Source organism: Otolemur garnettii, unplaced genomic scaffold (genome assembly GCF_000181295.1).
Source record: "Otolemur garnettii isolate 467f Iridium unplaced genomic scaffold, OtoGar3 scaffold00014, whole genome shotgun sequence".
NCBI lineage: Eukaryota > Metazoa > Chordata > Mammalia > Primates > Galagidae > Otolemur > Otolemur garnettii.
In genome coordinates this window covers 1,062,566-1,082,328 of record NW_003852409.1, presented here as the reverse complement: position 1 = coordinate 1,082,328, position 19,763 = coordinate 1,062,566, and the positions used below count along the sequence as shown (strand labels likewise).

At 50.5% G+C, this 19,763-nt stretch overlaps 2 protein-coding genes across 2 annotated transcripts in view; one reads left to right on the top strand and one right to left on the bottom strand.

Moving 5' to 3' along the window:
* Positions 1 to 2,633, top strand: part of ZBTB5 (zinc finger and BTB domain containing 5) — a 17,621-nt gene extending 14,988 nt beyond the window's left edge. Inside the window, exon 2 of the mRNA XM_012802423.1 lies at positions 305 to 2,633. Within this exon, the coding sequence (XP_012657877.1) occupies positions 309 to 2,339 (2,031 nt within the window). The 5' untranslated portion in view covers positions 305 to 308 and the 3' untranslated portion in view covers positions 2,340 to 2,633. The remainder of the gene's footprint in view (positions 1 to 304) is intronic.
* Positions 2,634 to 5,541: 2,908 nt separating this feature from the next.
* On the bottom strand, positions 5,542 to 18,441 carry GRHPR (glyoxylate and hydroxypyruvate reductase). The gene is made up of 9 exons (XM_003785142.3): positions 18,307 to 18,441; positions 16,581 to 16,711; positions 15,281 to 15,353; positions 14,356 to 14,472; positions 12,868 to 12,956; positions 11,326 to 11,430; positions 10,466 to 10,601; positions 8,814 to 8,944; positions 5,542 to 6,028 (listed from the first exon to the last, which is right to left on the bottom strand). The coding sequence occupies exons 1-9, from the start codon at positions 18,387 to 18,389 to the stop codon at positions 5,907 to 5,909; spliced, it is 987 nt and encodes a 328-aa protein (XP_003785190.1). The 5' UTR covers positions 18,390 to 18,441; the 3' UTR covers positions 5,542 to 5,906.
* Positions 18,442 to 19,763: the final 1,322 nt, after the last annotated feature.

Below are 19,763 nucleotides of genomic sequence, written 5' to 3'. Positions count from 1 at the left end.
ATTGTTGTTTGGCGGGTCCAGGCTGGGGATTCGAACCCGCCACCTTAGGTGTACGTGGCTGGCGCCTTAGCCGGTTGAGCTATAGGAGCCGAGCCGATGTGTGTGTACTTTGTGGGCTGATAGCTAAGCTGGTGTTTGCTCTTTATTAAGTTCTTACGTATACGCCTGTCATCAGAGACATCACAAGCTGGAAACGTTTCTGGTTTGGCCACCTGTGCCTCTCTTTTCATCCCACACTTTGTGTTCTGACTTTGACTTAAGCTTATCTAAGTCTTAATACTTTTCTTTCTTTGTTTTCCTGTAGGATCATGGATTTTCCTGGTCACTTTGAACAGATCTTCCAGCAACTGAACTATCAGAGACTTCATGGTCAGCTCTGTGATTGTGTCATTGTAGTGGGGAATAGACACTTTAAAGCCCACCGCTCCGTGCTGGCAGCCTGCAGCACACATTTCCGAGCCCTGTTTTCAGTGGCAGAGGGAGATCAGACCATGAACATGATCCAGCTGGATAGTGAGGTGGTGACAGCAGAGGCCTTTGCTGCACTGATTGACATGATGTATACCTCCACCCTTATGCTGGGAGAAAGCAATGTTATGGATGTCTTATTGGCAGCCTCTCACCTGCATCTGAACTCTGTGGTTAAGGCATGTAAACATTACCTAACGACAAGGACGCTGCCCATGTCACCCCCCAGTGAGCGCGTGCAGGAGCAGAGCGCCCGCATGCAGCGCTCCTTCATGCTGCAGCAGCTGGGGCTGAGCATCGTGAGCTCAGCCCTCAGTTCCAGCCAGGGTGGTGAGGAACAGCCGGCCCCCATGAGCTCGTCCATGCGCAGTAACCTGGACCAGCGGACGGCCTTCCCCATGAGACGCCTTCATAAGCGCAAGCAGTCCGCAGAGGAGCGGGCCAGACAGCGCCTCCGACCCTCCATGGATGAATCTGCCATTTCAGATGTTACACCAGAGAATGGGCCTTCAGGGGTTCATTCTCGGGAGGAGTTCTTTTCACCAGATTCTCTAAAAATTGTGGATAACCCTAAAGCTGATGGAATGACCGACAACCAGGAAGACAGTGCTATCATGTTTGACCAGTCTTTTGGCGCTCAAGAAGATGCCCAGGTGCCCAGCCAGTCTGACAACAGTGCTGGCAACATGCCACAATTATCTATGGCCTCACGTGCAACTCAGGTTGAAACTAGTTTTGATCAGGAAACTGCAACTGAGAAAAGTAGTTTTCAGTGTGAAAATCCTGAGGTTGGCCTTGGGGAGAAGGAACACATGAGAGTGGTGGTTAAATCTGAGCCCCTGAGCTCACCAGAACCTCAGGATGAAGTGAGTGATGTGACCTCCCAGGCAGAAGGCAGCGAGTCTGTGGAAGTGGAAGGAGTTGTGGTCAGTGCTGAGAAGATAGACCTCAGCCCTGAAAGCAGTGATCGGAGTTTTTCAGATCCCCAGTCTACCACGGACAGAGTAGGTGACATCCATATTTTAGAAGTCACAAATAACTTAGAGCATAAGTCAACTTTTAGTATTTCAAATTTTCTTAATAAGAGTAGAGGAAGTAACTTTAGTGCAAATCAGAACAATGACGATAATATCCCAAACACCACTAGTGACTGCAGGCTAGAGGGTGAGGCACCTTATTTGTTGAGTCCAGAGTCTGGGCCTGCAGGCGGGCCCTCTTCTGCCCCTGGCTCCCACGTGGAGAACCCATTTAGTGAACCTGCGGACTCCCACTTTGTTAGGCCTATGCAGGAGGTGATGGGCTTGCCATGTGTGCAGACATCTGGCTACCAAGGAGAACAGTTTGGGATGGATTTTTCCAGGTCTGGCTTGGGCCTCCACTCCTCCTTCTCCAGGGTTATGATAGGCTCCCCAAGGGGAGGAGCCAGTAACTTTCCATACTACCGCCGCATAGCTCCAAAAATGCCAGTTGTAACTTCCGTCAGGAGCTCACAGATCCCAGAAAATTCTGCCAGTTCCCAGCTCATGATGAATGGGGCTACCTCCTCATTTGATAATGGCCATCCTTCCCAGCCTGGCCCTCCACAGTTGACCAGGGCATCTGCTGATGTCCTATCAAAGTGCAAGAAGGCCTTATCAGAGCACAACGTTTTGGTTGTAGAGGGAGCTCGCAAGTATGCCTGCAAAATCTGCTGCAAAACTTTCCTGACTTTGACAGATTGCAAGAAGCATATCCGCGTTCACACAGGTGAAAAGCCCTATGCCTGCCTGAAGTGCGGCAAGAGGTTCAGCCAGTCTAGTCACCTGTATAAACACTCGAAGACCACCTGCCTGCGCTGGCAGAGCAGCAACCTCCCCAGCACTCTGCTCTAGCTATGTGTCCTCGCGACACAGTGGTGAGGACAGCTGTGGGGCTGAAACTGAAATCTCTCTCGGTAAGCAAGGAGTGCCACTGGGTTTGAAGCTTCAGGCCACCCAGTGGCTCTTGCAAATTTCAGTAACTAATAAGTGGAGGACGAATAAAGGCAGCGTTAGTGCTGCTGCGCTCCTGAGTGGAGGGCATGCCTTGGGAGAGGGATGCAATCCCTGAAACCCAGTTCTTCCTTAGGGTTGAGTACTACAGTCATAAAGTAGTTTCTAATTGATGTTGTTAAAAGTGGCACATTTAACAATTAAAAAATTGAAGTGCAAAAAAAATTTTTTAGCAATTTTTATAAAACTCTGTGAAGCATTTAATTAAATTTCCTATACCCTCTGATGGGAATATTATATCTCTGTACAGTGATGCAAAATGCACTTATGTGTAACCAGTGGTGACTTGGCGCCTGTCTGAAAGGAAGGCCCTTGAGGACACGCTTGTCTGCCACAAATGCTTTAAAGTGTATCATGAGCTATTCCTAGGCCTCAGAAAGTACTGTATTTTTTATTTTGGTCTGATTTGCAGTCACAGACACTGCACTTTGATGGTGCTGACACTGGGTCCAGAGCGAGCATTCTCTTGGACTATTAGGTGTATATACTTTTGAATACATCACTGTCGGATGTTTTAACAGTTTTTTCTGGTTTTAAAAACAAAGTTGTAAATGGAGTATGTACTTGTAGAAAGTGACAAGTAAGGTATTGTTTCTGTATGTGCTGTTTTAGCAGTATCTTAACCAACTTGTATGACATGTTACAGTTCCATGTTAGGAAGTCAAAGAAAAGCTAGTGTTTGTCTTTGTTCCAATGATGTGGAGTCATGTTTTGTGGGGTCTTTCTTGGCACATTTACCCTTTGCTCCATCGAGATGTCAAAGGCCAACGCATCCCACCCAAGGACAAGCCTGTTCTCGGCTTCATTTCTTCATACTCCCATGCCCCATATAGTGTCCCTTCCAGGCCTAGAGGACTGCTGTCAGTTAAAAACTAACCAAAAATGCCACCCTATGGGCTTTATTACTATTATATACTGTACTTTAACAATGTAGATCCTAAACTTTTATTGTTATTTCCCCAATCCAATACTGAATGTTAAAAATGGTTTGAAATCCAAACATCACTCATGGCTGTTTTCCAGGCTCCGTAACAGTTAGGCAGCCTGTAGCACAGAAGTCGCCAAGTTGCTTTGGATCACTGCCCAGGGCCTCTCCAGGCTTACTTCCCAGGCCCCACCTTGCCATTGACCCTGTGCCATTGGGGCTATTGGTGGCACCTGTGGTAGGCCAAGCCCTGGCTTGTGTGTGGAGAGGAACAGCACAGATTAATGCATTTCCATAGAACTCATGAAGTCAGTTTAATTCATGCATGAACATGAGTTCATTTTATTTTGAGATACCAAATCATTGTGGTAATTCAGAGAAATTATTTAGTTCTGGTGTTTAGAAAGCTTAAGTATTTATGTGGAACCTAAAACAAAAACATGTGTCTTCTCCTTTTAGTGTGTGCAGTTATACATCGGCAGATAATTCATAATGTTCCAGAGGAGCTTGGGGGTCTCCTATGAATTGATTCCCAGGGAGGAAAACCCAAAGGGAAACCTGTGATTCCTCCTCTTAGGAGATGTAGGAAAGCGGCCTTTGGAGGCTGTGGGATCACCTGTTCTATTCAGTTCTATGTATGGCTCATCGTTAGCTACCGTGTTCTGACAGTGCGAGGAGACACTGCATCCACCACTGTGTGGTATAGGGACTGGTGTCTTAGGAGCAGATTGATCTTGGGATTCAAGTGAGTCAGCACAGAGAACTAGGAAGGGGGAGAACTAAGAACTGGGCCTGTGGAGAGGAGCTAGTGCCACCAGCAGGGCAGTGCAAACCTCTGTCTTGTCTGTCTTGAGGGGTTGTGCCAGCAGCCTGCCCCTTCACCTCCCCTTGTCTGTAAGCAGACTTTGCGTCAGGGGCCTCTCTCTGATGCACGCAGGAGCCCTGCCTCTCCACTGCTAGATGGAATCTGGAATCTCTCATCTACCTCTTAGTCAGTCAGTTTCTAAGTTTGAGAAGCAAGCTTGTGGGCCAGTGTCCTTGTACATGGTATAGCACTTAAAAAATAATTCCAAGGTTCCCTGGAAAACCAGTCCCAGGGTTCCTATGATCTGTAGTTTCTACCTGGATTATAACTGTTATTGGGTACCTGAATTTTGATTGGTTAGCCTTAATTATAGCCTGGCATGATCATGTAGAATCCTGAAAGTTCTATCAAGGCACCCATGTCAGTGGTGCTATGCTGGTCACAATTTGATATTATGAAATAAAAAATTTGTCATATCAATGCCTCTAAATATGTGTTCTTTTTCTTTACCTAGGTTGTTATGGTAAAAAAAAAAAGGGTCATATCTCTTTCTCTGCTAATCCTGCTTTGATGAGTACTTTTTTTTAAAATCACACCTACTAGAAGATATTGTTGTCAATTATTAACAATTACTGGTGGTTTCCTTCAAATTATTCCCTTCTGCCTTCCCCCTGCCTGCCTTTTCTGTCTCTGAGCTACGGATGTGTGTGAGGTTTTGTTTTGGTCCGCCTGGCTGCTCTCAGAAGACCTGCTCCCCTGTGTGCCGTTCCCTGACCTGCTTCCCAAGTTGAAAGCCCCATTTGCCAGTTTGGCAGCAGGCTTAAAACTGGAAGCTGATTCCTTGAGAACAAAGCAGGGCTTTGGCAGTGGAGATGCTGTGGCTGGACTTTGGGGAGTGGGTGAGGTGATGATTAATAAGAGAGTATCCACCTGCAGGGATGGCAGATGAGCCGGGCAAGGGAGCAGAGTGTACAGGAGCTGAAATTCGTGTTAAAATTAAGAAACCCACCTACTTGCAATTATTCTTGACCAAAAGAAGGTAAGCGTTGTGCCCTTACCTAATTTTCATTTCTTCTAATTAACTCTACTTGTATGTGCTCTTTAATTTTCCAGATGGTCTAGGTTTCAGATTCAAGTGTCATGGTCACAGCTGGGCTCTGCTTGCGTGTTCTATTGTGGGTAAGGGACAAATGAAGGAATTAGGGCAAAGAGGATCAGGAGTAACATGGTTTGGACAGGCTCTAATAATGAAAATGCTTGGGGGAGAGGGCTGGGGAGGGAAGCAGAGACAAGCATACCACTAGAAGCCCTGATTTAGGAGAAGTAAGCAGATGCTCTTTTTATTTATTTATTTTTAGAGATGGGGGTCTCACTGTGTCACCCAGGCTAGGGTGTAGTGGCTTTTCCCAGGCATCATTATGGCTTATTGCAGCCTCAAACTCTTGGCTTCAGGCTCCTGAGGAGCTGGGACTACAGGCACAAGGCACTATACTGAGTTTGATGCTCTTTTTTTCTTAGCTTCCCCCCCAACCACAAATGTAGCGAGCACATCTACCAGCACCAGTCCTTCCTCGAAGAATCAGGACAGATCAGACTTCCCCTTGGCTCCACCTGTAGGCACACCCAACAGAACACCAGGGTGCTATTTTCCTCCCAGCCCTTGATGTCTTCTGTTTGGCTACAGCTTGAGTTCACTGGGCATCGGCTCCCCTCTCAGGCCAGCCAGCAAGTTGTTAGCTGCCAGCAAGGACATAGCGTTGCGAGTTCCATGGGTGGCACTGCCAATGTGGGGCAGGATCACTGGAAAAGAGTGGAAGGGGGGGATATGAAGGGTGGTTTAAATCTTCAGTTGGGGGCCAGGCCAATTACAGTGGCTCACACCTGTAATTCCAGCACTCTGGGAGGCCAAGGTGGGTAGATCGCTTGAACTCACAAGTTTGAGACCAGCCTGAGCAAGAGCAAGACCCCATCTCTAAAACATAGCCAGGCGTTGTGGCAGATACCTGTAGTCCCACCTACTCAGGAGGCTGAGGCAAGAGGATGGCTTGAGCCCAAGAGTTTGAGGTTGCTGTGAGCTAAGACACGATGGAACTCTACTGAGGGGGACAAAGTAAGACTCTGTCTTAAATAAATAAATAAAATCTTCAGTTGGCCTTTTATTATGGCTTGTGTTTGCCAGTAAGAAAAATAAAAAGAAGTGGCCTGATCTAGGCCTTGCTTTGCCTTTCCTCCTGCTGCCACTAAGCACCCCACTCCCCCAAGGCTGAGGTTCAAAGGGACAGAATAAAGGGACTCCAGGCTACTGAAACGAGACATAAGTGGATGAGAGGTTTATATCCCAAATACAACAACGTTGGCACTAGCAGGGGTCTTAGCACTAACCTAGACCCAACCCTTCAATTAATGGTACGATTTAACAATGACCACCCACACCCTGTGTCCCTCAAAATGATGGCACAGAGCCATAGGGTTTCTGATCTACAGAAATAACTCCAAGATGAAGTGTGAGACAGCACAGGTCCCTTTGGTCCCACTACAGAGCAAGTGCTTATTCCCAGAGAATTGCCAGCTAGGTGTGGAGGCATCTGCTTGTAATCCCAGCTACTTGGGAAGCTGAGGCAGGAGGATACCTTGAGCCCAGGAGTTTGAGTCCAGCAGGGCAACATAGCAAGACCTAATCTCTTATTTAAAAAACATTCCTTAGAAAGCAATACCCAGTACCTAGAGCCCTGAGCTAAACTCCTAGGTCTTGGGGGATGGGGCTAATTTTCTTGGCCATGCAAACAGCCCTGACATTACAGCTAATGTTCCTTGCAGGCTGGAGTAGGAGGCAAGACTGTAGAGTTTCCAAGGGCTACAACATTGGGAGCATTCACTGGGGAAGGTGGTTAAAGACCTCCCATTTGTGTTTCTATTCCAGAACTTAAAGACACAGGGACTGGCCAAGACAGCCTAAGGGCTTGACCATTCAGTCTGAGGCAGAAGCCACACCAGCTACCTGAATAGAGAGAACTTAATATGAAGGATTATTAACTTTGCCTAAAGTTGTTAACTAGGTAACTGAAGAGGCAAAAAAATTAAAAAAAAAAAAAAACAACAAAATTGAGGCAGTAATTCTCAAAGTGTGGTCTCACGACCATCAGTATCAGTGTCATTTGGGAGGTAGCTGGAAGTGCAGTCTTAGCCCCACCCCAGACTGACTGAGACAGAACCCCTCTAGTTGGGGCCCAGCAACCTGTGTTTGGTGAGTCACCCTTCCTGGTGACTGAGGAATGCAAAAGTATGAGAACTCCAGTACTAGGGTAACAGGGGTAGTAACTGCCTAAAGCAAGGACTAGAGGGGCAGAGGGGAAGGGTAGAATTGTTAAAACCTGGAATATTGAAGGCAGGGCCACTCTGGAGCTGAAATTCAGACCTCTGTGGCCAGGGCATTGAGTGGCTGTTGCCTGTACCTCTGAGGGGGGCCCAACAGGCCTGGCTGAGTGTTGGAAAAACTGCAAACTGGATTCTTCAGCAGCTACAGGAAGGAACTGGTGCTGCCAGTTGCCACTCTCAGCTGAGAGCAGGTCCCCCAATGTCCCACACTGACAGGGCCTGGCAGGGCTGGGACAGAGGGCCAGCCCCACAAGCAGAATAGAGAAGGAAGCTTTGCTACTGAGAGACAACAGCTTGATGACTGGCACAAGTTGTAAATATTGGTGTTTAAGTTACAATTAGTTTTCCACACTTAAACTGATAATAGAATTTATAGTTATGGGTTTTTATCCAGGAAAAGCTACAGGTGTAAGATACGTTGTCAGCCCACTCTTTTTAAAAATAAATGTTATTTACGGCTCAGTACGTATAGCTCAGCGGCTAGGGCACCAGCCACATACACTAGAGCTGGCGGGTTCAAACCCAGCGCCTGCCAAACAACAATGACAACTACAACCAAAAAATAGCCTGGTGTTGTGGGCGCCTGTAGTCCCAAGCTACTTGGGAGGCTGAGGCAAAAGAATTGCTTGAGCCCAAGAGTTTGAGGTTGCTGTGAGCTGTGATACCACAGCACTCTATCAGGGGCGAGATAGTGAGACTCTGTCTCAAAAAAATATATATACATCTGGGCAGCACCTGTGGTTCAGTGGGTAGGGTGCCGGCCCCATATACCAAGGGAGGTGGGTTCAAACCCGGCCCCAGCCAAAATGCAACAAAAAAATAGCCAGGTGTTGTGGCAGGCACCTGTAGTCCCAGCTACTTGGGAGGCTGAGGCAAGAGAATCGCCTAAGCCCAGGAGTTGGAGATTGCTGTGAGCTGTGTGACACCACGGCATTCTACTGAAGGTGATAAAAGGAGACTCTTTGTCTCTACAAAAAAAAAAAAAAAATGTGTGTGTGTGTGTGTGCGTGTGCGCGCGCTCTACATTCTGTTCCTTTAGGGACAGAGAGCCAGTTGAGTGTGCTCAGCTGGCCCCTTCCCATTACGGACCAGTGTCACTAACAGTGTGAAGAATAGGATCCTTGGGTGAGTCCCTTTGTGTGTGGCATTGTACCTCAGGAAGGGCCCCAGGGCAGCAGTGGGTTTGCTTCAGGAAAGCTGCAGTGCTTACCACAGTTCTTCAGGGTCAGAAGAGGGTGGTTTGTAGGCAGTGGTTCTGGGGTTGTCACATCTAGGCCAGCAGCTGCGATCTGACCACTGGCCAAGGCCTGGTATAGGTCGTCCTGGTTTACCACATCGCCCCTGGGAATGACAGTGGTGATATTGTTACCCCACGGCTCCCTCCACCCAGGCTGCCTTTAGGGCAGAACAACTCACACTCAGCACTGACTTTTAAAGTCTCAAGTTTTAGAGGATGCTTACTTAGAAATACAGGCCTTACCCTGCCACTTTCTAGCTGTGTGACCTTGGGCAAGAGTTCATATTCTCTGAGCCTTAGTCTCCTTCTCTGTAAGATGAGAAGACCAGCTGACTCCCAGGAATGCTGGGAGGATTAGGGCTTTTGCACATGCACTATAGCATGAACAGGGCCCAGAAGTCTGCATTTGTTTTGTGACCCATTCCACCACAGCATGCCATCAGGACCCTGCCTAGACAAGGGCAGAGAAATGAGCATACACCCAACACCTCCCCCATCGAAGTTAGCAGCCCCTGAAGTACAGGACTGGTTTTCTAGAGACTCCATACTATGTGATAACGAACAGTGCAGGGCCCTGTACGCCTGGATGCGTGCAGGTGCTCAGTAAATAGCAGCTCTGACCACTGCTGGCCAGAAGCACTGCCCTGTACTACAGGCTTCACTCAGCCACTCTCACGTCACTGTCACCTCCTCTTAGCTAAACTCTGGCAACTATAGGCACTTTTCAGGTAGATGAACCCTCGAAGTAACCTAGTTCAATCCTTTCCTCCAAATGGCTTTAACAGGTTGAACAGGTACCAGCTAAGAAGGGGCTAGAGAGGCAGACAGGGAAGGTCTGCCCTCCATACATGCACAGCAGCACCCCCAGGGACAGTTTTCTTTTTTTGAGACAGAGCCTCACTATGTTGCCCTTGGTAGAGTGCCAGGGCATCACAGCTCACAGCAACCTCAAAGTCTTTGGCTTAAGTGATTCTCTTGCCTAAGGCTCCCAAGTAGCTGGGACTACAGGTGCCCAGCTATTTTTTTGTTGCAGTTGTCATTGTTGTTTAGCTGGCCCAGGGTGGGTTTGAACCTGCCACCCTTGATGTATGTGGCTGGCATAACCACTATGCTATGGGATGCCAAGCCACCCCTGGGACATTTGAGGAAGCAGGACAACTTGAGTTTTAGGATCAGACTTCCCAGAAGCAAAAGGTTCAAACTATCACTGCAGTCACAGTCAGACAGACCCAGGCTCAGCAGCATAGGAAGTTGGCCTCTGGAGGGCCATTTGGACCATGAAGTCCACCCCTCTGTGGGGTAAGGCCTGCTCAAGGTTCCCTACTAAGTTCCTGCTCATCCTACCTTTGCTCCCTGTATCAACACTACTGAGTGCCGGGCCCTGAGCCAGGCCAGGGCTGTTGCTGGGAACCAGCCAGGCTGGGCTTGGTCCTGATGCTCTTCCTGCTCACCCAGGCTCTCTTATACATCTCGTGTATTTCTCAGTCGGTTGGTTGGTTGATGGAAACCTGCCAGCTTGGCCTGGGATCTCATTACCAACCCATGGGGAAGAAGATCCCCAGATCACAGCAGTGGGGACAGCTCCTCTCTGGGTGACCCAGGGATGTCTACTGGCCCTAGGATACCTGCTGATGTTGACAAACACAGCTGTTTTCTTCATCTTCTGGAAGAAGTCCTTGTTGCAGAGCTCCTTAGTTTCAGGTGTTAAGGAGCAGGCCACGACAATGAAATCAGAGTGGGCAGCCAGCTGGGGGACAGACACTGGGGAGGGCAGGGCTCCATCAGACACTGGTCAGAGGTCAGGGACAGCAAGATGGGAAGACCAGACCCTTCCTCCCTCCTCCCATAATAGAAGCTCCCAAGATACTTCCTGAAGGCCTGTTCTCTACCTGGACAACCCGGATGACTGTAAAAAGTCAACAACCATTCACCAAGCCCCTTCGTGTAACAGATGGGGAAACTGAGGCCAGAGAGGGGCAGGAGATTTTCAAAGTCACACTGGAGTCTGGACCACTCTAGCTTTCACCACCTTCAGGGCCCAAAGTGCCAAGGGGGTAAGCAAAGCTGAAGTCCAGCCTGCCCTCTGCTTACCACACTGTGCCCCACCAGGGAGCGGATCCACTGGGACTGAGGGGTGCACACAAAGGCCAGGGTACTGCCCACCAGTTTATCAAGGAAAGCGGGTGAAAGTGGTCAGCTCTCCCTCACGTTTGTCCTCATTCATGCTTCTCTGCTACACAAGGAGTGGTGACAGGGGACTCTGAGAGATAGGAGCCCTGGGGTGCCCTCCTGAGACCTGAGCACATTCCACACTCCCAGAGTTGGCCTGTGGTCTGGAGCAGCAGATCAGGCAACACCTGAAGGAGTGGCCGCCCTCAGACACACAGGGACTCCTGTGCTCTGCTTGCAAATGCCACTATGCAGGGATACAGAACTCCCCACTGGGCAGGTATGGGGCTCCTGTGGGAACGTAGGTTTTACTTACCAAACTCTGCCTGGAACTCCGCTGCTTCCTCAGGCCTGGGTTGGCGCCCTGTGTATAGAAATCTCTGGACGCCGAAGGGTTTCAGTCGCCGAGCAATGGCCTGGCCTAGAGGCGAGGAGTCAAGAGTCCAGGGCTGTTCCCAACCCTCCGGGCAGTATCCAACAGGCTCTCGGGGGACAGATCTTTCCACCAGCACAGCCCCAGTGTTAACTGGTCCCTTCTCATCCACAGCTAGGGGCTGCCCTAGTGTAACCAGCCCCCAGCCAGCCAACACTGCCCTCAGGGACCTGGAGACAGCTCCTCTGTGGCTGTGACTGGCTGACACTGGTCCCAACCATCTCGAAGGCCACTTGACAACCTTCTCTGAGACCAGAACTAGTATCTCAGGAGATGCCTGGTCAAGCAGTTCCCTCCTTCCTTCTGGAGCCTCTATTTTTGTGAATGCATCTCAGACGTCTCAAGACTTTTTTTTTTCAGTCTTTGGTTTTGGCCGGGGCCGGGTTTGAACCCAACCTCTGGTATATGGGGCCGGCGTCCCACTCCTTTGAGCCGCAGGCGCTGCCCTAACCTCTCAAGACTTTTTCGTGGCAATGTCAACTCGCCCTAAACCTACAAGACCTTTTCATACATGCTGCTTCTGAGACAGGCTTGACTGGTTGGGTTTTCAGACTCAGAATATGCCCAACGCTGTTGAGTTTCTCCAAGCAACTCTAGTGAGAGAGGCAGAGCTGCTAGCTCACCACAGGCTCTCCCCTCACTCTTCCCCCTGCACCAGGCAGGAGGGAACCACTCACAGCTGCCTGGCTTGGTCCAAACCTTTCTTTTTTTTGAGATAGTCGCACTCTTTGCCCTGAGTTGAGTGCAGTGGCATTGTAGCTCACAGCAAACTCAAACTCCCGGGCTTGAGCAATCCTCCTGCCTCAGCCTCCCAAGTAGCTGGGACTACAGGCACCCACCACAATGCCCAACTACTTTTCTTTTTCTATTTTTGGTAGAGACAGGGTCTCAGTCTTGCTTAGGCTGGTCAGCCCAAGCCTTTCTACCAGACTTCTCCAAACTGAGGCCACAGAAGAAAAATAGCTCTGCCTTGTCTGCAGAGCTGCTGGGAAACTCTGCCAACTGATCTCTTGGGGCTGAGTTAAGGCTTCACAAGTCATCTGCTTTCAAGAATCCAGGCCTCAGTGCTCCTGGGCCTGGAACCACCTCTAAAGGCCCCAATCCAGTGTTCCCAGCCTTCATCTGTTCTTTACTGAGCTGGAATCATAAAGAACCCTGGCCCTTAGCAACTTGCTTCTATCACCTAGTAAGTTCTCAAGGAACTCCTCACTCCTTCAAATGTATTCGTTTGCTGTATTTTACAAAAGTGGCATCTCTCACTAGAGATATATCCTCACTGCATGCAAAGTGCCCTGAGATGGTGTGGGCAAGGCAACCCTTTCCAAAGGACTTTCAGCATTCAGCCATGTGGTGCCAGGGACTCAGAAGCAAACCATGAGTGCCATGACATCTAGGGGCAGGCAAGGGGGCAGCTGGGAGCCTCACCTATGCGCCCCAGCCCGATGATGCCGACAGTACTCTGCGTGAGTCCGTAGCCACACATCCACAGGGGCTTCCATGAGGTCCAGCCTCCGCTGTGGGGAGGAAGTGGGGTGAGAAGCCCAGCCTCAAGCAGACCCAGTACCCCTAGCAGTGGTCCAAAGTATGAACCTGCCCTCAGGTCACAAGACTGACAGTAGACTCAGCCACTCGGTGCTGTGGGGAAGCAGCAGGAACTCCTGCTTTAAAGCCATTAGGAACACAGACATGAAGGCCTGGAAGGGGCCTCATCCCATTTTACAGAAGGGGAAACTGAGGCCAGAAAGGGTGACCTGCCTGATGTCACATAGCCAGGGGAGAGTTGGGAGCAAGAGGCTACAAACTCAGGATTTGCAATTCAAAACAAGTTCTCTCAACCCTCCAGGACAAAGAGCAAAGCCACAAGGCCTACTCTGTGTTGCCACTTCTGATGAAGGTGGCCACTCTTAGATGAACCAGAGAGTAGGACATTCAGATCAAGTCTAGTGAATCCCATAGCTCCCCCTGCCCTAGCACTTCAGGTCCCCATTCTCTGAGGGCCACTTGCACGCCCCAGGCCAGCCCTGCCCGTGGGATGTCTTCCCCAACTCTTGACATACAGGACCCAAATCCCTGATCTGAAACCCTCAGGCCAAATTTTTAAATTGTTTGGTTTTTAGAAAGGCAGTGTGGGCTTGGCGCTTATAGCTCAGTGGTTAAGGCACCAGCCACATACACTGGGGCTGGCAGGTTCGAACCCAGCCCAGGCCTGATGCACAATGACAACTACAACCAAAAAATAGCTGGGTGTTGTGGCGGGTGTCTGTAGGAAGACTGAGGCAAGAGTCTTGGAAGGCTGAGGCAATAGAATTGCTTAAGCCCAAGAGTTTGAGGTTGTTGTGAGCTATGATGCCACAGCCACTCTACTAAAAGTGACATAGTGAGAGTGTCTCAAAAAAAAAAAAAGAAAGGCAGTGCAGTGCGCAGGGTGTGTTCTACATCACCCAGCAGTGTCAGCAGCACCCTGTTTTAAGCACAACGGTGTGTGGACTGCAGAGCTCAGGAATATTCACATAGAGTGAAAGAAATAAAAACCTAAATAGCCTCATGTTAGTGCAGTCAGGTTTTGCTCCCCAAAAATTTATGAAAGAACTTTCAGCACTAAGAGCTTTTTAGATTTCAGCATTGTGGGTGAGGACAGTGGACCCAGGCCTCTCTCTCAGTGTTCAAGAGGATGCCCACCTGCTGCTCTTCCAGGAAGTGATCCACACTCCTCCCCCACTCTTGTGCCAACCAGCAGAGATGACTTATCCCTCCCTTTTCCTCTACTCTTATGACTTCCTCTCCAGCCATTTATTGCAGATCTATGGCCCTCACTAGACCTAGGGACAGGGACTATGCCTGGGCCCAGCTGACACTGGTGCTCAGGAACCTGCTAAGTAAGCAGAGCCAACTTTCCCACCGGTGCTCACTTACTTCTTCACTTCTTCAATGGCCTCTGGCAAACGGCGGCAGGTGGTGAGTAGCAGGGATACTGCGAGTTCAGCAGTGGCGTCTGTAAGGACATCTGGGGTGTAGCCCACTCGGATCCCACTACAAATGAGACAGCTGGTATGAGCGTCAGCCTCAAGAACCTTCACCAACGTCTACTGCTGGGACATTTCCATGATGTTACTTTGCTCCCTTCTTGCTCTGCCTGTCAGGAAGCTCAAAACTATAAAGGGACACTTAGGAATGGTTAGTCCTCATCTCCATGTTGATTACCTCCCATTTTGGGAAGAATAAGAAGATGGAAGATCAAAGTTCAAGGTCTGGGGCAAGTAGCCTTTCTAAATGCCCTCATCTGAAAGGGAAATAATACTTGTCTTTTGTACTTCAAGGGTTTTTTTTTTTTTTTGAGACAAAAAAGCTGTCCCCCTGGGTAGAGTGCTATGGCTTCACTGCTCACAGCAACCTCCAACTCCTGGGCTCAAGCGAGTCTCCTGCCTCCGCCTCCCAAGTAGCTGGGACCACAGGCACCCGCCACAACGCCCGGTTATTTTTTGGTTGCAGCCATTATTGTTGTTTGGCGGGTCCGGGCTGGATTTGAACCTGCCACCTTGGGTGTACGTGGCTGGCGTCTTAGCCGCTTGAGCCACAGGCGCCGAGCCAACTTCAAGGGGTTTTTGTGAGGATCAAAAAAAGATAATGAATGAGAAAGAGTGATTTCTAGATAGAAGTTATCTACTATTTCTGATCTCTCAGATTTATTGTAACTGATCTGTGCATATGTGGACAGATTTTATCATCAGCTACATTAAATCTCTGAATGGCTGAGGGACATGAAGTGAAAACAAATAGCTCCTCTTCCCCCACCTCACAGTCACTCCAGGCCCAACTTCTAAACCCAAGGTGCAATTACCGCTTCTTGATTTCATCCAGAGCCAAGTGGTCAATACCCACGGACAGTGTGCTGATGACTTTGAGATTGGCTCCTGTTGCACAGAAAAGGCATCATTAATACCTTTCCTCTTGGAATTTAAAGCCACATTGCTGGGGACTAGCATGGGGACACTTGCTTATTATTATTTTCTTAGAGTAAAAGGAATAGCTTTTATCACTGCTCTTCAGTTGAAACTCTGAACTATCCTTTCTTTCTTTTTTTTTTTTTTTGAGACAGTCTCACTATGTTGACCTCAGTAGAGTGATGAGGCGTCACAGCTCACAGCAACCTCAAACTCTCGGGCTCAAGTGATTCTCTTGCCTCAGCCTCCCAAGTAGCTGAAACTACAGGTGTCCACCATAACACCCAGCTATTTTTTGGTTGCAGTTCTCATTATTTGGCAGGCCCAGGCTGGGTTTTCACCTGCCAGCTCTGGTGTTAGTGGGCTGGCACCCCAGCCACTGAGCTACAGGGGCCAAGCCTGAACTATCCTTTTTTGTCCAGCTGTGGACACTGTGGCTCAGGGAGGGTAAATAGCCTGGTCCAGTCTTCAGCAGAGCTGGGGTTCACACAGGGCCTCCGTCACCAGTACCCCGTGCCTATTCGCTGTACTATTCACTCCATGAAGACTCAGGTCTCCTTCAGCCACACTTGGGGCCTCCCCATGGACACCTCTGAGAGCACCAAGAAGGCAGTTGGAGTGTGACACTCTCACACGCTCTCCTCCAAACGGCACCAGAAACTTCTAGGCTGTCAGGCAGGGATTACCACAGTACTGACTCACAAGGAGCCTTCTACATCCAGTAGCTGAGTCTGAACCTTTTCTTAAAACTGTCACAACTACTTCACAGGGTGATTGATGTTCACCCAGCCCAGGGCTGGAACCTGTGGCTGGCAGGAAACACATCCTGGGGTGCCTGCTAGTGCTTAGCACTGAGCTAGGTCCTCCTGCTTCTATACACAGGCCCAGGAGGGGCAGGGTCTTGCACAAAGTCACAAAGCAAGGTTGTGGCAGGGCTGGAGGAGAGCCCACTGTCTCCTCACCATGGTCTCTACCCTTCTAGGGTGCCCCAAGGTTCACAGCAGCAGGGAGGGGCAGTATGTGTGCTGTGTGCCAGATGGAGCTGCAAACTGCCCCTCTGGCCTGATACTGCCAGAAACACACTCAGAACCCAGGGAGAGCCCTGCAGAGTTGCCTGGGAGCCAGGAGCAGCAGGGTGATGTGTCCCCACGAGGCTGACACCTCGCAGTCCTCCCCAGCCCTGCCCAGTGCACTGACCTGCAGCATCCAGGAGCCTCTTGTCCACTCGGTCAGAGAGGAGGCAGAGCAGGCCATGGGCCCCTGCCAAACCCCGTTCCAGCTCCTTGCTTGGAATGGGCTCATCCGAATCCCACTGCTCCACCTCACAGCTGAGGGGAAAAGAGAGGCAGGCAGCTGCACACGTGCCCTGGTACTGAGAGCTGGGAAACTCCACCTTCTGTTTGTTTGCTCTGACCCCACTGCCTGGGACTAGCTATGGGGAGTCAAAGTCAGGCCTGGGTAGCCTCAGAACTGTTCTAAGAGAGTGGTGGGAGAATGAAGGTTGTCACAGAGGAAGCTGACAGGGCTGAGGGGACCCCAAAGCAGAGCCTGAACTACAAGGGAAAGTCCTGGGGGTGGATCTCAGCACAACGCAAGAGCTTTCTCCCACTCACAGGAGGTCTCGAGTGGCCAAGCAGCAGCCCACTGTAGGGAAGGGCAGTGTGAGTATCTGTGGGGGGTGTTCATACATCATACAGGGTGTCTTACGAGTCCAGAAAACTACCAGACTGGAGATCTTATGAGACGAAGCAACTGCACGCCGAGAGCTTCAGGGCGGCTTCTATGGCTGCTTGTGAGAACCAGGCTTTTTTCCCAGTGGAGCTGCTCTGCCTCCAGCCCTTGCCAATGAATTCAGTGCAGCCAACACGCAGGGAGCGTCTATGTGTGCTCAGGACACTCGCAGCACCTCGCCCCCTGAGCCCCAGGTGCCTACTGAGTCCCAAGCGCTTTCATCTCCCTTTGCCCCAGCAGGGCACACAGTGAGCTGCTGCTACTACTAGTGCTGTTTTCCACTTTCCACTTTCTCCTGCTTCTACAAAGCAGGTCCTCAGCAAAGGTTTTGTTGCCCTGAACGAAATTTTAAAATTTCATTTTCCTCTAGAATTGGTTGCTAAGACTGGGTCCCACCTCTTCCTGATACTGGAAATGCAGATCTGATAAAATGCAGTAGAGAGGGCTGAGTATGAACCCCAGCCCCACCACCTGGGAGCTGTATGACTTCAGACAATACTTAGCCCCTCCCAGCATCCAGTTTTTAATCTGTGAAGTGGGAATTATAATACTGACTTCACTGTGTTGCAATGAATATAAATTTATGTATATGAAGCACCTGGCAAGGCTGGCAGACAGAAAGGGTTCAGTTTAAAAAAGGTCTTCAAAGGCCCATAGGCAAACATCCAAGGGGGTGGGTCAGCGATCACCATGGTCCCTGACCTCATCTCCCTGGGGGAGAGTCAAGAATTAACAGCTTGGACTTTGCCTTGTCTCATGGCCAATTTCTCTATCCAAAGGTCATGACCCTCTCCAGGTGCCCCTCCTACACACCCAGCGCCTAGGGGAATTGCAGGTCCCAGGGTCATCGCAAGTGGGGAAAGCTGGGCCCCAGAGAACTTTTTCTAAGTCTTCCCAAAACTCCGGCAGGTCCCAGCTGGACACAGTTGAAAAGTTTGGTTCAGGCCCAAGCGCCAGACTTGGCTCTGCCGGGTCCTTGGGACCTTCCCGTCCTCCTCTCTTACCTCCACCCCGGAACAACTGGGCCCTCTAAAAGCCACCCCCAGTCCGCCCTGGTGCAGCTTCGGGCGGGCACCCGCAGGGTGGCCAGGGCACTGGTGCTCCGGGCTCTGGGGATTCGTCCCCACACCACCCCCAGCAGGGTGCTCGTAGGAGGGGACCGCGGAACGGAGGGCAGGGGTCGGGCTCTTACTCTGCAGCCCGGGTGAGCGCAGCAATGCCCTCGGGCGGGATCCGGCGGGTGACGAACACCTTCATGAGTCGCACAGGCCTCATCTACAGTGCAGCTGCGTGACACGGACCGCGCAAAAGCAGGACGGGAAATGGATTGGCACCGGAGCTGAAGGGGCGGGGACTAGGGCAGGGCCTGAGCTGAAGGGGCGGGCCTGGGGCGGGACCGAAGCCGAAGGGGGCGGGCCTAGGGCGGAAGAGGGGATGCTCTGGAGAGCTGGAGAGGGGATGCTGGGAGTGTGGGTCTCCACAAGGAGAGTGTGGGATTGTGCTGTGTGGTGACTGAGCATGTTCAGGGAGTGACAGTGACAGTGCGCCTTTGTGTGGGGTGTAAGTGTGGGGCTCCAAGCGTGCGCCTTGTGCATTATGTGCCATGCAGCCCTACCGAACTAAGATTTGGCGCCATGCTGCCAAGCATGACTCTCACTGCCCCAGAGGCTGGGACTGGCAGGTGTGCCTTGGGGTCGGTGGGTGAAGGGGCATCCCCAGGAGAGTTCTGTGTAAGTGTGTGTAGGTGTCTTTACCCCAGTTAATAGGCTGTCAGAACGTGGGGGGGGGGGGTTGCCATAATGAACCATCCCCATTCTCAGGGCCTGAGTGCCCTGACCGTCCAAGCTAGGTCTGTTCCATCTTGGCCACACTGTTCCAGGCAGGGGTCTCAGGTCACTCACACTGGGTTCTTAGCCCAGCCTCATGCATGTACTCTCAAGAGGCTGGGTGTTGGCAGTTTGAATCCAGAAATGACCTTTCTGGTATTTAATGCAGTTCTGTACATGAAACCCATAACTGTGAGGGAGTTTTAACTGGTCATGAACATTCTCACCCCTGGCTTGCTGGATCCTACTGAATGAAGGCCATTTGTGCGCAAGCCTGTTCCCAGGCCAAGCCTTTTGTCTTCTGTTAATCAGTGAGTGTCTTCTGTTAATCATCTGAGCCCAACTCCTCCTACACTCCAGGACAAACAAGGACACTGGGCCCTAGACAAACCTGTGAACAGGGGGGAGGGGGTGACAAGTTAATAGGTCCCTCCCCCCAAAGCAATGCACACAGCTAGCACTCCACAAGTGCTACTGGGTGGTGGCAATGGAGCCAGAGCATGGAGCCAGCTGAGGGCCCAGGAAGTGAAATCTGCTAACATGGAGGAGGCCTGAACTGGACTTTACTGGGTAAAAATCTTTGTCATAACAAGTAGCCAACATTTACGGAGCTCTTAGAAAGTCCCAGATACTGTCCCAAACACTGTACAGAAGGCCAGGCATGGTGGCTCACGCCTGTAACCCTAGCACTTGGGAGGCTGAGGCAGGTGGATTGCCTGAGCTCACAGGTTCGAGACCAGCCTGAGCCAGAGTGAGAACTCACCTCTAAAAATAGCCAGCCATTGTGGTGGGTACTTGTAGTCCCAGCTATTCGGGAGGCTGA